The sequence below is a fragment of the Macrobrachium rosenbergii genome, chromosome 8 (assembly GCF_040412425.1).
Source record: "Macrobrachium rosenbergii isolate ZJJX-2024 chromosome 8, ASM4041242v1, whole genome shotgun sequence".
Classification (NCBI taxonomy): domain Eukaryota; kingdom Metazoa; phylum Arthropoda; class Malacostraca; order Decapoda; family Palaemonidae; genus Macrobrachium; species Macrobrachium rosenbergii.
In genome coordinates, this window is record NC_089748.1 from 6240236 (window position 1) to 6261051 (window position 20816).

A 20816-nucleotide genomic window follows, 5' to 3' on the forward strand; every position below is an offset into this window, starting at 1 on the left:
ACAAATGAATTTTATGAGAAGAAAGTGAGAAAGGCATATAAGAAGAAAATTATTTAAATACGGTAAGCAGTAGATGAGGCGTTAGTAAAATTCCACGGTGGTGTTATTCAGACTCAAATTCAGAAGCTATATTTCGGACACAAAATGCCAAAGACAAACAGACACATAAATACACATAAAAAAAACTTCAAACTCTAAAAGGAGGAAATTGAAAATAAATATGAGAAATGATTATGAAAGAGGGGTGAAAATTTTGATACGAATGAGATGCGGATTATGAAACTAAGTGATTCTTCATACTAAAAGGACATATACATATGTAGTGTATCAGAATAAAACATCATAAAGAAATACTATATTCTTACATAAGGAGCGCACCAAATGCACTAGTCATAGATAAGGCTTTCCATTGTTTGAAAATAATTGAATTACACAAATAAAGTGGGTGGGTAACCCTCATCATAATACAGTTTTCAGAATTCTTCAGCCTTTGCAAATAGCCTGTTATATTTTTGCGTCTCAGTCCTGGAAAAGATGGCTGACCAAAAGCCACAAAAAGAGCGGATACAATTGCATGTTATGTAGATGTCTGAGTGTTTTAGCAAATAGGAGAATAGGAAGAGGAAATGAAAACTGCAATGCTTGAGTGATGGGATAAAAGGAGATGAACTAAGAGGAAGATGGATTGGGCAGCGAAGAAGAAATTGGCAAAGAAAAAGAAGGCAGTTAATGTAGATCGAAAGGAGGCGGCGAGCAAGAGCTCTAGGGAGTTTAAGTTGTTCTACAGGTAAGTCGCTGATTAGGAAAAGGTTAATGGACGAATGGATTTGGTAATTAGTCGGTTATAGTGAGTCGCAGCCATTTTGGGGAAGGAAGTGGGAATAACAGCCTCACCTGAACATGAATGTTGAGCCTTGAGAAGTTTTATATATATATATATATATATATATATATATATATATATATATATATATATATATATATATATATATATATATATATATATATATATATATATATATGTTGCGTTTCAAAATGTTAAAAAATCAGGAAGTTCAGTACTACACAAACACACACACATTATATATAAAATATATACAAAATATATATATATATATATATATATATATATATATATATATATATATTATATATATATATATATATATATATATATATATATATATATATATATATATATATATATATATATATATATATATATATATATATATATATATATATATATATACACACACACTATTTGGGCACATTTTCTCTCATGCAATTTCTATTGAAGTCAGTGGCATTGTTCGCAGATAACATCATATATATATATATATATATATATATATATATATATATATATATATATATATATATATATATATATATATATATATATATATATATATATATATGTATATGTATGTTTATATATATGTATATGTATATGTTTATGAATATATAATATATATATATATATATATAATATATATGTGTGTTGAACTAACCGATTTCTTCACATTTTGGAAACGCTTTTCACTACGAAGTCTAGAACCAAATGAAGATAAATGAAGATATACTGATGCTCGGCCGAGGCCAGGTAATTATCGTTACCTCGTATTGATACCCCGACCCGAGATCGAGTCTTGACCGGGCATCAGCATATCCTCATTGATCTTCGTTTGGTTCTAAGCTTCCTAATTACAAACGTCTCCAAAATATGAAGAAGTCAAGAAGTTAAGAGGGCATTGTGGCTAATAAATACTATGTATATGTATGTATGTATGTATGTATGTATGTATGTATGTATGTATATATATATATATATATATATATATATATATATATATATATATATATATATATATATATATATATATATATATATATATATATATAAAATAAGGCACAAATATCGATATTGCTATACCGTGAGAATAACTAACACCCGAGGCTATAGATCCCAATGATAAGTGCTTCGGCCTCGTTCGTGATTCGAAACTGGCCTTTGGTTTAGAAACAGCCATAAACAGTCGCCTTTGAGCTCTCGGCTATCAAGTGTTTGCGTGTTTTGTGTGTGTGTGTGTGTGTGAGTGAGTATGTATGTTAGCAAACATGTGTTCGTTTGTAAGCGTGTAATGTTCATTGGTAACTATTGCTGTATTTGCCGTAAATTTGTTAGGGTTTTTGAGTCCATCTGGAAAGATACTGGTAATGATCATAATTTTATTTTGTAACTTCCATAAAGGTGTATTTTGAGGGAAGGTTGGAATGGAGCTATATCGAGTTCTGAGTAACTTTTGTTCAGGTCCATAATCAGTAGCCTACAGCAACCTTAACTAACCTTTTGAGATAGGAATCAGTACGACTTGTTTCTTATTGATTTATTCAGTACTATATCTCCTGCCGTGTTATTTGTGATTGACATTTCTTATTGTGGCTTAAGGTAATTTTATTTGAAATATTTACTCCTTGTGTTGGTTTGCTATATACATAGCCGTGGAGTCAAATGAGGCCGTCAGTAAGAGAATATGAGTGTATCGGCCAATGATAGACAAGGCTGAGTCCTTTTCCTATCAGTTTCGGAGATGTTAGTTATTTGCAATCTTTTGGACTGCTTTTTCGGAAATACGAGTTTTCTTGCGAAGTCAGAAGAGTAATTTTCGTGCTGTGCTTGTTTAAAATTATCTTGGTACTGAATACAGTCATGAAACTCTCTCTCTCTCTCTCTCTCTCTCTCTCTCTCTCTCTCTCTCTCTCTCTCTCTCTCTCTCTCTCTCTCTCTCTCGTACTCTGACGTAAATTCAGTGAGTATGTACAAGAAAGTTAAGGAGCACAACCTCATTTCCTGTGTGAGGTAATATGTTAATGCCTCATATTGTTTGCTCATTAATTTATTATTACATTGATGTTGTACATACCACTATCTGTCCACCAAGGGGTCCTCGAACAGTCAAGGGAATGTAAGAGAGAGAGAGAGAGAGAGAGAGAGAAGGAACAGAACCGTACAATGTTACTGGGGTGACTATCATCGAAGACAAACTCTCCGCTTCCTACTTGCAATTGGTCGGTGCGTGTATTTCCCGTGTTAAATTTGTAATAAGGCCATAGCGTGCATGTTGAGGCTGCGGGATTGATACCGCAATCATGAGAGCAGGGACCTGCCTAGCTAACATCGCATCGTTGCGCCAAATGGTCTTAGTGTAAAAGACTTTATGGACGGGCTTCGTGGGGATTTGCAAGAGTCGGAAGATCCTTGTTTACAGACTGAGAAATTAAGGCAATACCTGATGTTAGCGAAATCGAAATATCAGGTATTGGTTGCATTTTTATTGCATGAGGGGATGTCTATATTTTATAATTGTAAGGTAATTTAGGAGGCCCGATTTTCAGTGTGTCTATTCAAGGGTGCTCGGAGCTTTGAATAAAAGAACCTCTCAAGTAAATACTTTTGCTTTAACTTCGACATTTTTTTTCATATACCATGTTCCAAAGAGTCCCGTGTAGAATGTTTGGCAAACTTTTCAAAACTCGGTACCAGTTAAATTAATTTTAAATATTCCTAGAATTCGTTGTGACAGAGGACTGCTGTGCATGTTCCATTCAGCACCGTTCACCCTATTGTCATGTAAAACTACTAGTAGACAAATTCAAAGGAGTATTAATAAGCATTTTATTATTATCCCCGACAAGTTTCTGCGCGCTTTGCATTCCGGGCAATCATTTGAGACAGGTAAGCAAAATGCAAAGCCAGTTGGACCTGATACGGACAAAGCAAGGCTGGAACTTTCTACTGCTGACGTGCCGTGATCATGTATGCACAACGTGCCCTTCTCAAATGTGAACATTTGAGTGTCTCCCTTACCTGGAATCATACGCCCTGAAAAAATAGTGATTTCGAGAGCGATTTGATATAACTGGTTTTAATAGTGCACAGGTGATGAGTAGTAACCATCACACCAGAAAAAAATGCGAAAATCTAAGTTTTGGATCATTTCATTTCATGAAAATGAAGGTGAGCTAACCCAATGCGAAGTAGCCTGATTATGAACATAAATATAAGTTGTTAATTGGTGTAATTGTAACTTTGCATTACAATAATGGAAATTAATGAAGCTGGCGTAATGTTGACAACTAAAATAATTATTGATTTTTGTAAGAAGGTAAATTGTGATTCATTGCATAAATCCTATTGTGGCCGCTATTGTTTTTACCTTCGTACGAAGGTCCATCTATCATTTACTCCGTGCCTGTATTAGAACCTCTTCGCATTTCTTTTCGTCTAATGAAATTATATTTTTGTTGACTACGAGTTTCGGCGTTTGTAATGCATAGATTTTGTTTGGCGTTTTAAAGGAAAATACCTGGTAATAACCTTGACAGGCTTCAGTTTCGCTTAAAAAAAAATCCTAGTGGAGTCCGAACAACCATGAGTTGTATTAAGTAGAATGGAGCCGAAATTGTAAATGTTGAACAAGTGCAATTTACTACAGATGTGCTCTCATATGAATGAAACAGGCTAAAGGCCACCTACTTGACTATCGAAGTCCTACGGAACAGAATAGCAGAAGAGTAGCAGCGCAAAGGTAATAAAGGGATATAATTAGCAGACGAATAAAACACCTTCCAAGTACTGTATGTGTGAGTAAAGGGCAAAAAATCTCCCGAGCGGAAATCTTGCCAGAGTGTTAGCCAAGTTGGTCCAAGAAGCCAAACCAAGGACTGGAAAGGTTATGATAAGCCCAATTCAATATGCAAAGTGTAGTGAATGATCACACATGCTTTTGCTAGTCTTGAAGTAGTGAACTTTTTCATTTAAGTCCTGCCCACATTCATAGCTTCTTCTACATCTCAAAAATAACCTAATTTCGAACGTTTGTTTGTGAATACACAAACGTTATTGCTTGTAAAGAAATTGTTTTCGCCGTTATCGATCGTATGGCACCTGTGAGATACACCATGACGATAGTGAACTCTCGCCAGACAAATCTTTCATATGGCATGTACAGTGTTCTTAGTAAATTAGTTGTTATTAAGAACCTTGGTGTGCAGTGTGTTCGCTTTTTCTCTCCGCTCTTTGTGGTATTCAGTTACATATCCAGCTTGTACGGCAGTCCCTTCTCAATATATCTAGCAATTTCCCTTTGCTTACTACATAAACAGTTAATCTACAGCTTTCACATTTTTCCTTTCACTCATATTCAGCATCATACTCGACTTCCATAGGCTTTTAATGGTCGTTTGCAGTACAGTTATGTGAAAAAAATACACTCCAGATAACTTTCATGTAATATTGCATAAATTTTTGAAAGGCCAACTGCAGTAACAGTCTTCTGTAGGGCTGCATATATTTAAAAAAAAAAAAAAATTTTATGATATTTTAGACGATCTTTTACAGTGCTGCTTAGATTATAATGGTCATTTTCAGTGCTAGGTAGATCATGGAGTGGTATACATCACTGTAAACGATCTTGGAGTGACCTGAAGTGGTGCTGCATAAACTTTGAAATGCTCGATAACACTACGGATTGTGATACGCTCTGCTGTGTTCCTGCATCAATGTTGAAATGTTCTGCCAGATTTCAGGTTTTCTGTAATGATGCGCAGATGCTGAGGTGATCTAGCATACAGTAGCGCTTCACAGACTTTCAAATAAATTGCCAGATTAAGCAAGTAAACAATGCGCCGAAGTTTCTTCGGCGCAATCGAGTTTTCTGTACAGCGTATTATGCTGTATTAAACTCTCAGCCACGGCCCACGAAACTCTCGCCCGCGGCCCATGAAACTTTCAGCCACAGCCCGGTGGTGGCATGTGTTGTTGGCACGATCATGGCAAACTTTATGAATTTTATTAAAATAAAAACTACTGAGGCTAGAGGGCTGCAATTCGGTGTGTTTGATGATTGGAGGGTGGACGATCAACATTTGCAGCTCACTAGCCTCGGTAGTTTTTAAGATCTGAGGGCGGACAGAAAAAGTACGGACGGACAGACAAATAGCCATCTCTATAGTTTTCTTTTACAGAAAACTAAAAAGTGGTGTGAAAATTTTAAGATGATTGCTCTATGGCTCTACAGACTTTAAGGTCTGCTGTAGCGTAGTATAGATGAAGGATGATTTTCTCCAAGTTTGTGAGGATCTGCAATACAGTAAAATCGTCAGGAGATCTTATGTTCCTGTACAGGATTCATGGTAGTTTGTGGTGATTCAGAGTTGATTCTGAAATTGTTTGCAGTAGCACTGCACAAATATTCAAGAATATCTTTACTGTATGCAAAACGTCGTAAAGTTACTTCGGCATTTTTCTGTTTCTTTCAAGAGTTCTTTCTGTCCGTGCATTATTTGTATGAGGGCGTATTCCGAAGCAGTTTTGCGTGAACTGGACGCTGGATTTGTAAACTACTGACACTTATGAACAATGATCTACACCAGCAGTACATAACAAAAAGTGTCAGATGAGTATGTCAGCTAGTGCTTCTTGCCTTTTGTTCAAATGAAGCCGGGTAAACTTTTTGCCTAAATTTTATAGTGGATTTTTTTGCCGGTGTTGACTTTGAAAATTGTTTCAGAACGCAAGGTGGCTCGTTGTTCATTGATACATGGGTGCAGGGGTTGTCGGAGGCTGTAGGGGGGGAGATACGGACGTGAAAGAGCGAGATTGGAGGCAGTTGCAGGAGAGGGTGAGGACCAGGAATGGGGGTCTAGCGATGGGCCGCGGCAGTGCCCATAAGGTATATAATGCCTTGAGGGAGAGAGCACAGCGCCCCTTGGGTCATCGTATTGATCCATGGGCCAGGGTGGAGGTTGAAAAGGGGGCTGAGAATGGGGGGAGAAAGGGCTAAAAGGGGATGGGAAGGTGGAGGAAGAGGGTGTGGAAGAAGGGGAACTTGGACGGGGCAGTTTGTTAGGGTCGGTGCCTGGTGAGGGAAAGAGGTTGGGCCTTGGTGGTTGGATAAGAGTGGGTGGGTAGTAGTTGGGGAGGGGCCCCTAGGGCTGCTGACGCGTGCCAAGTGTGGGTGCTTCCTCCACTCTCCCCCCACCCCCCCGGAAAACCTACCCAACCCTCTTATCCCCAGTCCGGCCTTGCACGTTGCCCCCACCCTTCCAGCTCCGTCTTTCCCTCGCCGTCTCTCTCTCTCTCTCTCTCTCTCTCTCTCTCTCTCTCTCTCTCTCTCTCTCTCAAACACGCACAGTGTACAATACACACAGACACACCTGCTTCATCGCTACCTCATGTTCCCCCCCCCCCCTCCCTGCTAACATGACACCTGCTTCGCTGCCCCCATGAACTCCCACCTCTCTCTCTCTCTCTCTCTCTCTCTCTCTCTCTCTCTCTCTCTCTCTCTCTCTCTCTCCTTCTTGAAGAAGAGAGAAGAAAAAAGGGTTCTGCATTGTCCGAAATAGGCGCATCTCATGTAAAATCAAGTTTTCATAATATTACTCCGTTTTATGAATTTGTATTATGAATATATTTTGAGTATTCCTCATTTTGGCAAATTTTCAAATTCTTCATAGCTCGGAATTCTGGACCTTTGCTACTCATTTGACTCATGCCGCAGCACACTTCTGTCTCCTCCTTCTTTGACTGAGCCTTAAATCAAAGTCAAGTATTATTTCGTTAGTGCTAATAAGTCTCTCTCTCTCTCTCTCTCTCTCTCTCTCTCTCTCTCTCTCTCTCTCTCGTACATACAGTACTACTGCAAAACGTCATCCCTTACGTTTAGTGTTAACATGAGGTGGCCTTCTGTGTATTGTCTGGCTTCATGCCCCCCCCTCTCCACACCCCCATTCTTTCTCTCCCTCTCTGCCCCACCCTGTAGCCCATCTTCCTGCCCTTCGTTGCTTTTTCCTCCCCCATATTTCACATTCCCTCTCCCTTGCCCTCCTTTCAACGTCGTCGCTCTCCCTGCTTTTCTCCCTCCTGCAAAGTGGCTTTATCCCCCACCCCCCTTTCAGTCTTTACCCCCATCCTCCTCTCACCCGAAGGAAAAGAATGGGTGGAGGGGACAGGTTGGATTTGTGCCTTAAACCAAAATCTCTCTCTCTCTCTCTCTCTCTCTCTCTCTCTCTCTCTCTCGTAAAATGCATTGCGTCAGAGGATTGCATTTTAATTAGGTACGATCACTCCAGCTGTATCCTTTTTGCTCAGCATTTATATATATATTCAATTACATGCGATGGATTTTGTTGATTGATGTTCAATCATCCTCTCCACCAAGAGCCTTTGTGGAGTTCTTGAATGGGCCGTCACAGTGTACACGAGTGCCCCTTGAGGAGTTGGAGTCCTTATCAATGTTCAGGTTCCTGTGGAACTGCGGTTCAAGTGGTGTGATGGGCTTTTCCCTTCTACTGTGCCTGTGGGATTCATTTGTGCTTATTCATACTTTGATCTTTAATTTTCTCTGCCTTCCGATTTATGCGTTCACTTTCGTATAGGCCTGCGTGTGTGTATATATATATATATATATATTATATATATATATATATATATATATATATATATATATATATATATATATATATATAATTCTTTGTGTGATGATAATAGTAAGTATTGAATATAATTGCAAATACTATAGGTAATTATTGTTTTGATATAATGAAAGCCCTTAATTAAGAAAGCTACGTTAGTAGTAACACTGTTGTAATAAAAACGACACTTTTAATTCTTTTGGGTAAAGACGTCATTAAGAAGTCAGGGGTTGAACAGGTATTTAGTTGCAGCAAATCCTCAAGCTAATCGTAAGCAGCTTCTTCCTCTCTCGGCGTCAAACAAAATATATGCTAAGTTTTATATATATATATATATATATATATATATATATATATATATATATATATATATATATATATATATATATATATATATGACTTTTTATCACATCACAGTGATTCATATACAATCAGTAAGCTACAAACGTCCTTTAATATCAATTCGCTCTACCTCGGAAATAATATATTTTCATATATGTTACCGAACGGGGAATTTTTAGTTGATAATAAGTTCATCATCCCGTGGGCTCGAACCAGCGAAGGACAAGAACTCAGGACTACAGTGGACGCATTTAACCCACGCGGCCAGCAAGTGAGGTATAAGTGGATATCGTCTCCCATATACAAATCGCCCGTCGAACTCAGGTGTTTGTATTTAGAGACGATATCCACCCCCTCTGCCATGCTAACCGTGTAGTGCGTTTGTACGCAGCCGTATATGACTTTTTATCACATCACAGTGATTCATATACAATCAGTAAGCTACAAACGTCCTTTAATATCCAATTCGCTCTACCTCGGAAATAATATATTTTCATATATGTTACCGAAGGGGAATTTTTTAGTTGATAATAAGTTCGTCGTCCCGTGGGCTCGAACCAGCGAAGGACAAGAACTCAGGACTACAGTGGACGCATTTAACCCACGCGGCCAGCAAGTGAGGTATAAGTGGATATCGTCTCCCATATACAAATCGCCCGTCGAACTCAGGTGTTTGTATTTAGAGACGATATCCACCCACCTCTGCCATGCTAACCGTGTAGTGCGTTTGTCGCACGCAGCCGTATTATGACTTTTATCACATCCAGTGATTCATATACAATCAGTAAGCTACAAACGTCCTTTAATATCAATTCGCTCTACCTTCGGTAACATATATGAAAATATATTATTTCCGAGGTAGAGCGAATTGATATTAAAGGACGTTTGTAGCACTGATTATATATATATATATATATATATATATATATATATATATATATATATATATATATATATATATATATATATATATATATATATATATATATATATATCAGTTACTCTTTATATTCAGCGTAGGCCGTGTTTCTCATGAGGTTTCGTTTGACGTAATGACTGACGAAGAAGAACAAATTCTCCATTTCCTCATCCTAGTCATAACGGTTTGCGATTCGATGAAACTAAACATAAGTGATTTTTCTAGTTGCGTAGGCTATGCAGTATAAGTAAACTTTGGTTGGGGCTGTGGACTCGATCCTTTCCTCTATATTAGTGAATCTGATTATGACATTTTTCAGATTGTCACTTCCCCCGAAATTGATATAAAGGCATAAAACTGACCTCTGGCGGAGATATTAGCCGATCCGTCCGCTTTCAGCTGAGAAGAGTTCTTAGAGTCGCTAAATTCACATCCATTAATTTCGCAAAAGAAAAGAATGAAAACCAGTGTCTCTTCTTTTTTGTGTCATACCAATTGATGTTCCTGTAGGTTTTGACATTAAAGTACACAGAATATCAACACAATTTTACATTCATTATTTTCCTTCTCAAAGCATAGCCAGAATTAGAAGTAAATTGGCAGGCTTGTTTATTAAGCTAAGCTCGCATAGATTACGTGAGGCTTAAGCATTTGGACGAAAAGGAAACAAAAAAAAAAATAATATAAATATATATATATATATATATATATATATATATATATATATATATATATATATATATATATATATATATATATATATATATATATATATATATATATATATATATATATATATATATATATATATATATATATATATATATATCTCATGTTCTGTTCAAACTATAACGTGTGTAGTGTTTCATCAGCGTTACTTTAAAAAAACCCTTGGATATTCAGTTCTCTGGATTAAAAATATATATATATATATATATATATATATATATATATATATATATATATATATATATATATATGTATATATATATATATATATATATATATATTATATATATCGATAAAGATGTGAGCAGAAATTATGTTCATCTGATTGCATATATTAAATTAAGTTTTGTAATTATGGTGATGGATCCACCATTGTATTTATATAGTAAATTGTCAAAATTGCAACTTGTCCCATGTGTAAGAAAGTCTCCTATAAAAAAGCCTAACCCTGAACACAGAAAAGTTGTCACTTTCATGGCAAAAACATTGTCATTGTAATGAATTATTGGCATAGCTATGGTTTGGACTTCAACAACAATAGTTTTATTCATAAAAACAACAATATTAAGTTAGAGATCAGTGGGAAGGTTTTTGGTTCATTCCATAAGTACGGTCAGTGGCAGGATGGCATTTGACCTGTCGTCAGAGAAAATTAACTATACGGGTTTGCATGGAAAGCTAATCTAGAGAGACTGACAGAAGTGACCCTTTCTGCCACGCCTCCTCGCTAAGCCCCGATGGCCTTCCCCTCAGACGAGGACAGTTTTTCAGTGAGAAGCCTTGTCATTGTCATCAGAGGAGACCACGCTTGCCGTTAGATGGTCTGCCCGACGCATACGCTACTTTGCATTTAGTTTTTCACTTCTGTCAAAAGAGGTACAATAGTTTCGTAAAGGCTCATAAGCTTCTTGTTAATTTTGCTAGTACATCTTAAGATCTCGACTTTTTAAGAACCATTTTCATCCTGCCTATGTTTAAACTTGATTGGTCGTCATATCTTTATCATTATTTTGTTGGTAGTGGCACTAGTTATAATTACCTCAATGAGCATGAACAAATGAGGTGGGAAAAATGAGAGATAAAAAAACGAGGGGAATACATAAGATACTGGGATGACGCTTTTATAATGTTAAAGGAATCCGTAACACCTCTCTTAAGTTCGTCGCAGTCGTTATTTCGAGTGGACTTCTTTGGTTACTAGAGTTAGCTGCTTCACTGGATGCAAATAAATATTCAAGTTAAAACTGGTTTGGACATCACACAGATTATTTTGAATTTCGCCTCCATCTTCGTTAGACCACTCCTGCGTCAGGGCAGAATAAAACTTTGCTGCCACCACCGCTAGAGAAAGAAGACGCATCCATGCTAATAATAATTTAGGTCATCATTCCTGTCGGAGAAAGGATGATGGAAAATATAGAAAGCAGTTGAAGTGAAGCATCATCCCATAATGCCTTTCAGAGCCAGTGCTGACGACATGGATAATAAAGGAAGAACGAAGAGTAACGGCGGAGGAGCCCTGCACTTTTGTACAAATGCCCTGCTCTCCCATCTCCTCTGCATTCAGGACATTCCGTCAGCTTTGGATTTGTAGTCGATGGGGGGGGGATTAATAGGTCATGTTAATGTTTTTCTCCGCAAGTCTGAGAATTGAGGTGGTCATAGGTCATCCGGAAGTGGTTTCTTACTGTGCAAACGGTGTTCAGTTTATATCTCTGTAGCAGACGATATTTATACCTAGTTGGGGATTCGCTGTTTACTGAGGCATCTATCAAAGACGTTTATATTAACAATTTTGTCTAACAAATTGGCACCATACGCTGACCTTTTTCCGCTTAGTCTAGGGAAAACTTACAGCTAGTAGAACTGTGCATCATGGATAATGTCTCTAAATTCAATGGTTTTTGTTTTTATAGAAAAAAAAAGGATATTCATGTACAGCATGGGCAGTCTGCTCAGCCTTCTTCTAACAATAAGACGTGGTCTGGACGACAGGTTGTCCACCAGATTGAAGTACAGTAGAATTGGAAGAGGGTAACAAATTCCTCCCTGGACGTTCTGGTTAATCGGGACAACAAAACTACAAGTTCCTAATGTACTGCAAACCCGCTTTTTCAACATTTTTTATTCATTTCTTTAGTTATCATGGTAGCCTAGTAAGGTCGGACTTCCAAACGAACCGTATTATAAATTTACCATCACACGTCAGAGAAGAGAGGAAACCAGCGGGAGATGATTTACCTCTTTATAAGAACGCAAAGATTATATTTAGTTCTTGTTTGTTTGTATTTTGATTGGATTTTCATTCTCTCTGTTTCTCAACCCCAAGTTATGACTTCGTCAACGAAGTTGGGGGGAGGTTATTATCTATCAGAGTCTGCTTTTCTACAAGATATGAAAAAATTGATGATGATATTTTAGTGAAATGTTGGACAGATCCAAGTATATTTGATTAAATTTTGAGACGGATCGGGGTGGCGAGTCCGGATTTTTTTTTTCCTCGGGCCTCCAAACTTTATGAGTATTAAAACATAGCCTGGACAGTAGATTTAATAATAATAATAATAATAATAATAATAATAATAATAATAATAATAATAATAATAGATTATTCATTTTCCCCACCAGCAAAGTCTGACAGAGTTCATGTCATCTCTCAGCCTGGAAGATTTCTTGCAGATCTGTTAACTGTGGAGATTAGTTTAAGCGTGGGGAGTGATTCGTTAAGGTATCTTGTGCCATAACTACGTCCGAAAGGGAACGTTGACCAAAAATTCTCAAGTGTCGAATTGTCTTGTTTTCTACATCGAAAGGTTTTCCTTCGGCAGAAACGTATGTCTGTCACACCCGATCTTTTATCCTTTGCCGTTTTCTTTCCCCGCTCTGAACTCACCTACTGAACGACGGGAAGATGCCCTCCAATTGAAAAAGATCACCTTGGAGATCTTGCAGTTCTGAGGAAGTAGCTTGTTTCGATCCTGGCATTCGTATGCACCTGTTGACAACACCTGTATTATGTGGGCTAATGGCAACGTTGATAAATTCTACGGAAAAGAAGCATCTTGTTTTATTTTTTTTTTTCAGATCTTTATGATGCTGACTGAAAACTTCCACATATTTTCCTATCGCGTAGAACGTGTATATTTAAGGCGTCTAATCGTCCCACATTATTTAAAGACCATAGAATGACAAGGCTAATGTTCATCCTTTTCCTTATATGCCTTCAGATATATGTACTTATAACTAATCAGATGTACTCTTACAATATTTTTTTTCTAAATTTTATAGAATTCACCATGATAATAATGTCTAATACATATATATATATATATATATATATATATATATATATATATATATATATATATATATATATATATATACTGTATATGTGTGTGTGCGTGTGTGTGTGTAAGGAGAGAGAGAGAAAGAGAGAGAGAGAGAGAATAAACACCTGTAAGTTTTTTTACGATGTCTGTAGATGTGGATAGTCCAATTTCCCATGCAAAAAGAGATATGAATGACCTAAGTCTACGTCTTCTATACCTTCATCGTGAAATATAGTGATATTAACAAGTTAATTATCAAATGAAGAATAGTGTGTTTTTCTTTGTAAGGAAGAAGTAACTAGAAATTATTTTCTGTAACTGATGCTAGGGACCTTTTCTATAGGTATCCCAAACAATGATTGAAGTGGATGCTAGTCAAGAGGACTCCAAGGCCAATTTCATTGTAAGTTTGTTTTATGGCGAATTGTAGTCCCGAAACTGCCTCTTCTTTCATTTTTTTTCTGCATTTCGTGCATGTACTTTTTTGTTTAACCTAGTTGTTATTGTTCTTCCGATTTTAAATGGAAACAGTCAGTAACGGGAAAAAGGACTTAATGGGGAAACTTAGCGTTGCTTTTAGGGAGATAACATATCATTGGAATGAACAATAAAGCTGAAGTTTGATTGTCATCTTCCCAGTTGTTAAGAAATTATCCATTTAAATAGCGATGCGCAACGTTTGTTTACTCAGAGTCAAGTTTTGTAATATCTATAAATACGCTGTGACCCTGTTCTGTATTTGTTTATTTTGACTTATCAAGTGCATCTGAAATTTGTACAGTTTATTTTGTCATTTGTGTATATATATTTGCGTTTTTTCAATTGTTTATTTTAGCATAGATAAGTTATGATAAAATGTTCTGATTGTGGCCGCGTTTTTGTTTGTGTTTTTAAGTGAAAAGAAGTTTTGCTGAAAATAAATTTCGAAAATAGTATATTTGATTTCATTTGTAAGGGAGATCTTCCAGTGCTCTCACTTTCTTTTCTAGAACACAATCAGATTCTTAGTATCACCAATATAATTCAGTAATATTACGCTGTCTTGTGAATAATAATAGAGTGGCAAATTGATTCATAAAAGAGTGAGAAGTTTTTATAAATTTTAAACAACCGGATCCGTTGGCTCTTCAGTGGCTGTTCGTCTTTTTCGTTCGATTGTCTGGCGGAACTTTTTAATTAGGTTATATTTCTTTTCCTTGATTCCTCGCAGTGAAGAAATACTAGGAAGGATGTAGGATAATGAAGATTATTTGCTCGTGTCTCATGTGTGTGTGAGTTTTGTATCATTTGGAAAAGTTTAGTGAGTATTGTATCTCTCTCTCTCTCTCTCTCTCTCTCTCTCTCTCTCTCTCTCTCTCTCTCTCTCTCTCTCTCTCTCTTTGTTTTAGTGGTTCCCATATGTATGGGATGTGCATGCGCAAATATCGTTCATACAGGATCCTACGATATGCAGTGTTTTAAGTATCAGATAGTGTATACTTTTTATATAGTGTTCGGAACTTTTTTTTATTTTGATCTGGATTATTTGCGTAACATATTATTATTATTATTATTATTATTATTATTATTATTATTATTATTATTATTATTATTACCGATGCTATTGTGTTTTCATATAAGTTCTTGCAAAATTTGAACTTTTTATTCCATTATTTATTTCATAATTATTTTCATTGTTGTTATCCCGTCAGCATGAGAAGACCCTTCTTAAAACCCTAACCTTATGTTTTTCAAGTTACATAAACATTTATCCGTGTTGTATTTTTTCATATATTTGTTTCGTTTGTTTATTTAATTCTTTTTCCCATTGTTACATATTGTAGCAAATTCCGTGCATGTGCTGTTCTGTGAAAAAAAAAGTCTAGGCCATTTAATTTACCTTTTTCTTGATTTCAGATGCCATTAGCCCGCCTGGTTTGTTTTGATTGGTTAAATGCCTTTTTATGTATAAAGTTACTTTTCTCACTTATGTAGACTTATGCTTAGTTACCATGGTTTTCAGCCTGCCCATAATACAGTGTCGTAAGGTGATTGTATTCAGTTACTGGAGCTTGTTTGAGAGCCCTCCGAATTTGTAATTAGTCTACAAGATGCATGTCCTCTGTTGCAATGGGACTTTTTGCATTGTAGTTTTAGGATTAGTGTTCGTTCGGTTAACCAGACTTGTGAACATCAAACAAGACTTTCACGATTGGCCAAGGTTTATGAAATGGCTGTTTTTCATATTTCAAAACTGAGCAGTTTAAAGCCATGAATTTTTTTTTATATGGTCATTATAAATGTCGTATCCAAAGTTACTTATTTGAAAGTTGTTGGTCAGTCTTTGGTATTTTCAAATTGCAGTATGAATATAAAGACAGTTTGCTTTTATTTATGAAATATATAATTCAGATACATGGTAATTGTATTGTTTATTTTGACTTCCTATACGAACTCAGATACTGAACGTGTTAAACCTTGGTCGCTCTCGAACTTATGATAAATTTGCTGAGTGCCAGTGCCGATATAACGTCCTATTTTGTTCCGCAGGAGGGATACATCAGTGGTGATTCTCCGCACCCAGTCTATCTTGTCTCAAGCGTGGGTGGTGTTGGAAGTGCCGGCACAATCACCTCTGGGAATTCCACGCCGTCACACGATGTCAAAATCGAAGAAGAAGACCCCTTGGACGAAAGCTCTTTCAGCGATGACCCTGCGTTCTCGTCCACTAAAAATGACGAGGAGAATTTGGTGAGTTCCTCTGTCGCGTGGTCAGCACCCGCACTAGAGGTTCTCTTCAGTATCGTCTCTCTTTGTTGTTGTTGGTTTGTGGCTAGAGGTACTCTTTCGAAGGTTTGGCAGGTGTTAAATGATGTACTATCCTGTTTTCTTCATTTGCTGAGAGATTCTTCCATCATAAGTTTGGGTTAAATGTTTATTGTGCGCTTTATAAAAATGATTTAGTGTAAGACCAAAGTGAACAGTAATCTCCAGTTGCATTGTCTGAATTGATAATAGCACTAGATTGTTTCTGTGCAGTTGCTTCGAAGCGCTTAGTAAACATGTTTAAACCTTTGGCATTATTTTGTTCAGCTGAGCTCATCATTATTGAATACTTTAGGGAAGATATTTTCCCACCTACCGTAGCTATGATGGAAAAATAATGAAAAGGCCCTCTTTTTGTCCATGGCATTTGTGTTGTACTTGAATTCTGAGTCTCTTGTTAGCATGGTTGAGTGGATGGTTCAATTTTACACGGAAGATTTGTCTGTTTTATTTCAAGTTTATGTAGATAATTAGTAAACAAATTTGTCTATGTTTTTGTACCTCTCTGCCAATGTTGCCTGAGCACCAGGTGTTGCAAATAAGCATTATTGCTTCACAAATGAACAAGTAATGTTAGATTGCACAAAAGAATATGTATTTTATGCACAATTACTTGCTTTCTGCACCAAGATATTTGCATGCATTTTTTTTTATAAATTGCAGAATTGCTACATTTTATAGTCTGTTGAAATCCACTGGGAACGTCTTGTGGACTTAAAAATTTAGGTTAGAATATGGAAATTTTTCTTCTTATTTAGAATTTTATTAAGCTTATGTTCCTTTTCACTAAAACCAACTGTTGTTGAAGGAGGCCAGTACCTATTGAAATTCAGATCATATGTAATGAAAGGTAATTACTTGGTTCATTGAATGTTTCCTCCAAGGAAACACGGACCTTTTGGAACTTTCTAGTGACATGCCACCTTTGTACATACTAGTAACATCACTTATGCGAATTACCTCTTGGTGTGTCATCATAACGTTCACCTTTGCAACTCATGTTGAGTAAATGATATGATGCTTGAAACTTTATGGTGTTTTGAGTTCAGCATGAATATAAAAATATAAATGTTGCTCAGAATTTTGAAGGATTTTATATTTGGCTTGCATCTTATTATTATTATTTTTTTTTTGAAGATTGCTATCGTGTGTGTTTTGATCAGTAAGGAAAGAAATGATAAGTTGACGTATATGATGGACCTTATTTTTTCCTGTTTGCTGTTGGCCATGTAGTCAAAAATTTGTAAGGACTGGTTTCAGAAGAATTGTCAGAATTATATATGACAGGACTCATGCTTAAAAACATTTCTAAAGGAGCCAAGTTGTATAATACCACTAATATTTCCAGCTGGGGGTTATCCATGTTTACTCTTCTACTCTCTAACCTCCCGCTTTGCTTATATAGTTCCAATGACTGACTTCAGTAGGATATCAACATCTAACACTATCATGCAGGGTTTTTTTTTGGCATATATGAAGACCAAAATAAGCAACAAAATGATAATTCAAGACTTTTCCCTAAATAGCAGTTCACTTTCACTTATTAAGATTTGATGGTTTGGAGGTACATCAAATGTCTATTAGGAGCAGGCCAGTGTGAAAATTATGAGCAGAAAATGTGTAAGACCAGAAAAACACGAGAGCACCCAGAAGGATCTACATTGTTAATGGTCTTGTTGCACAAGTGTTTGTACAATTTTATGGAATAAGGGAAGGTGGTGTAGTAATTTGCTACACCCTGGATAGTTTGATTTTTCAGAGAATGCCTTAAGGCTTTCCAACTTTTATTAATCAGGGTGGCCAGTAATAAATTGCTCTTGTTTCATGGATTGAAAACTGTAAAGTGGCACTGTCTAGATGGTGTCTCAAATCTTTTTTTTTTTCACAGCTGAGAGTTCCATGTGAATATCTATGCATCTCTTGCTTTAACACTCCGGTGTGCTTCTTTGAATGTAACAACGAACTCCCATGCCCTCTTGGCTGGAAGGCTAGCCTCCAGCAACTTAACTTTTTTTGGAACTGGCCTTTTTCAAGCTAGGTATTGTTTAAACCTCCACTTAGGTCTGATCATCAAACAACTCATTTTAATTACTAGAAGAAAATGATTGAGTCCTGGTTTGTTTTTATTGAGATCCTTATACTTGCAAGGTACCATTTAAAGAACTCGGAGACTCCTCTTGCACTGTATCTTCCACGTTCATGTGTGCATTAGATGAAAGCAGAGGAGTCACAGATAAATAGCTGAGTAGAGAGGAAAAACGTGTATTGGGTTTATCCATTAAAGGAACTCCAGAATTCCTGCTGATAACATGACTGCCTGCCACTGGGGAGCACGTGGACCAGTCCAGACACCTTTGTCACATGGGCAGGACAGCATTTGAAGCTGTTGAGAATCCCAGAGGAGAAAGTTTCCAACAGTGGTAAATATTGGAGGAGAAACTAGACTGTTCACTTATAACAGTACCATATATAGTCTTCCTATTTTTTTATGCTAGAACTCAGAAACTCCAACCAGCTTGAAGACTTCTTGTCCAGAGTAGGGTCCATAGACGCAACTACAAACGAAAGGACTTGAGTTCATAATCAAGTCTTTAGTTCATAATTTTTCAGGAACCCTGTAGGTGGCATTCAGTTCATCTACAAGTTACTTTGGTGTGTTCCTTGGTGTGTTTCATATGTTTGCAGCTTTAGTGCTGTTCTTGATTTGTAATGCAGAATGCATAAGTACAGTAAATCTAAATACTGTACTTCCCCAGAGGAAGCTGACGGACATTTTTTCAGACAGGAAAGGATTTTGTTCATGATTCATGATATATTTTATAGGCTTCAAGTTCCAGTTTTAATGTAACATTGAAATTTATTAGAGAAAATTAGGTAGTTAATCATTAGTGTTGTTACTGGTACAGTACTTATTTGTAATACATAGTTGATAAATGTTTCAGAAATATTGTTGATCCCCACAACATTTTAGGATTAAAATGAAAAGACCATCAATCATACAATTGTATGGCTTCCCTTGTGAAATTATGATAATTTTCTGTTGTTTTGTATGTTGTTTTAATACTTAAATCTTATAGACATTTCAGAAATATTGCAGAAGTTGGTCTTCAGTACATTTGGCACTTAAATAAAAATGTATTTTTGTTCTTGTGAAATTACGCTAATGTACATGAAATGTTTTTTGTCCACTGACGTACTCAGTGTCTAGGGAACCATGTATATAGTGTTTTAGGAAAGTGGAGTTTACAGAGTTCATTTGTTGAAATGTAATTTTCTGGTTGTTATCTAACTAATGTTAAAGAACCTCATGATTAACTTGAATGATACTTACAAGTTCATCAATGATTTGTTAAATGCTGAAGATAGGGCATTAGATATTTTCTTTAATCGGAAAAGTTACACATTTTAACTAACAATGGATCAGAATCTCGAGATTTAGAACTGTTTGGCATTCAAATAGGTAGTAAATTACAGTACTTACAAGTTTTAGCAAGTTAGAAAACAGCTACTTTTTCATTCCCAATAGACTTTTTTTATGATTTAAAAATGTTTTCATTGTGCCTTCATTAGGTGAAATGAGGGTGAGCCGCATATATTTTACAGTGTAGTGTATTCAGAAACCTTAGAATTATTATGCAGACTATGAAATTATATCATACAATTTAGAACAAGAAACCGCTTCAAGATATCAGTTTAAAAAATACAGTATCCAAAATCTGACTTGATTTGTTCAGAAGCAAACATTTTTTGTACATTTTTTAAAGGAAATATGTTGGTGAGCTGATCGAACTTGGCGTATTCATTACCGATTAGTCTGAAATTATATAAATTGATATAGGAGATTCTTGACCAAATATTTTACCAAGATGTTTTCTAAAGACTTTTTAATGTAATACTAGGAGAGACAAGAAAAGTTATAATAAGTATCTTCTTCAGTCTGAAAATTAAGTTGCAGAGGATCATATGGGGGTGAAAATTTAATGTGAAATGTTCAGAATTTATATAAAGCAATTGTCCTGGAGACATGCAGCATTTGTCATAGATATACAGTACACTGTATATCTACAGTAATAGGATCTACAGTAATAGGATCAGTGATATCACTTGTACATACTGTATTGTCTTTCTGCGATTTATGGGGTAAATCTGCCCCTCTCTTAGTTCTTGCTGTCAGGTTATGTCTTGATTGACCAGGAGGCTGGGAAACTTGCATG

General features: G+C 36.2%; 1 protein-coding gene across 3 annotated transcripts in view; it reads left to right on the forward strand.

The window, feature by feature from the left end:
* The window catches only part of LOC136840577 (protein abrupt-like), a 91804-nt gene that overhangs the window by 62213 nt on the left and 8775 nt on the right, over positions 1 to 20816 (forward strand). For 2 of the 3 annotated variants that reach the window (XR_010853659.1, XM_067107199.1), the window contains exons 3-4: positions 14141 to 14200; positions 16327 to 16527. Coding sequence is in view for 2 of the 3 variants with exons in the window: in XM_067107199.1 (XP_066963300.1) it covers positions 14141 to 14200; positions 16327 to 16527 (261 nt within the window). In the remaining variant the exon portion in view is untranslated. The remainder of the gene's footprint in view (positions 1 to 14140; positions 14201 to 16326; positions 16528 to 20816) is intronic. The other variant, XM_067107200.1, reaches the window with a different exon arrangement.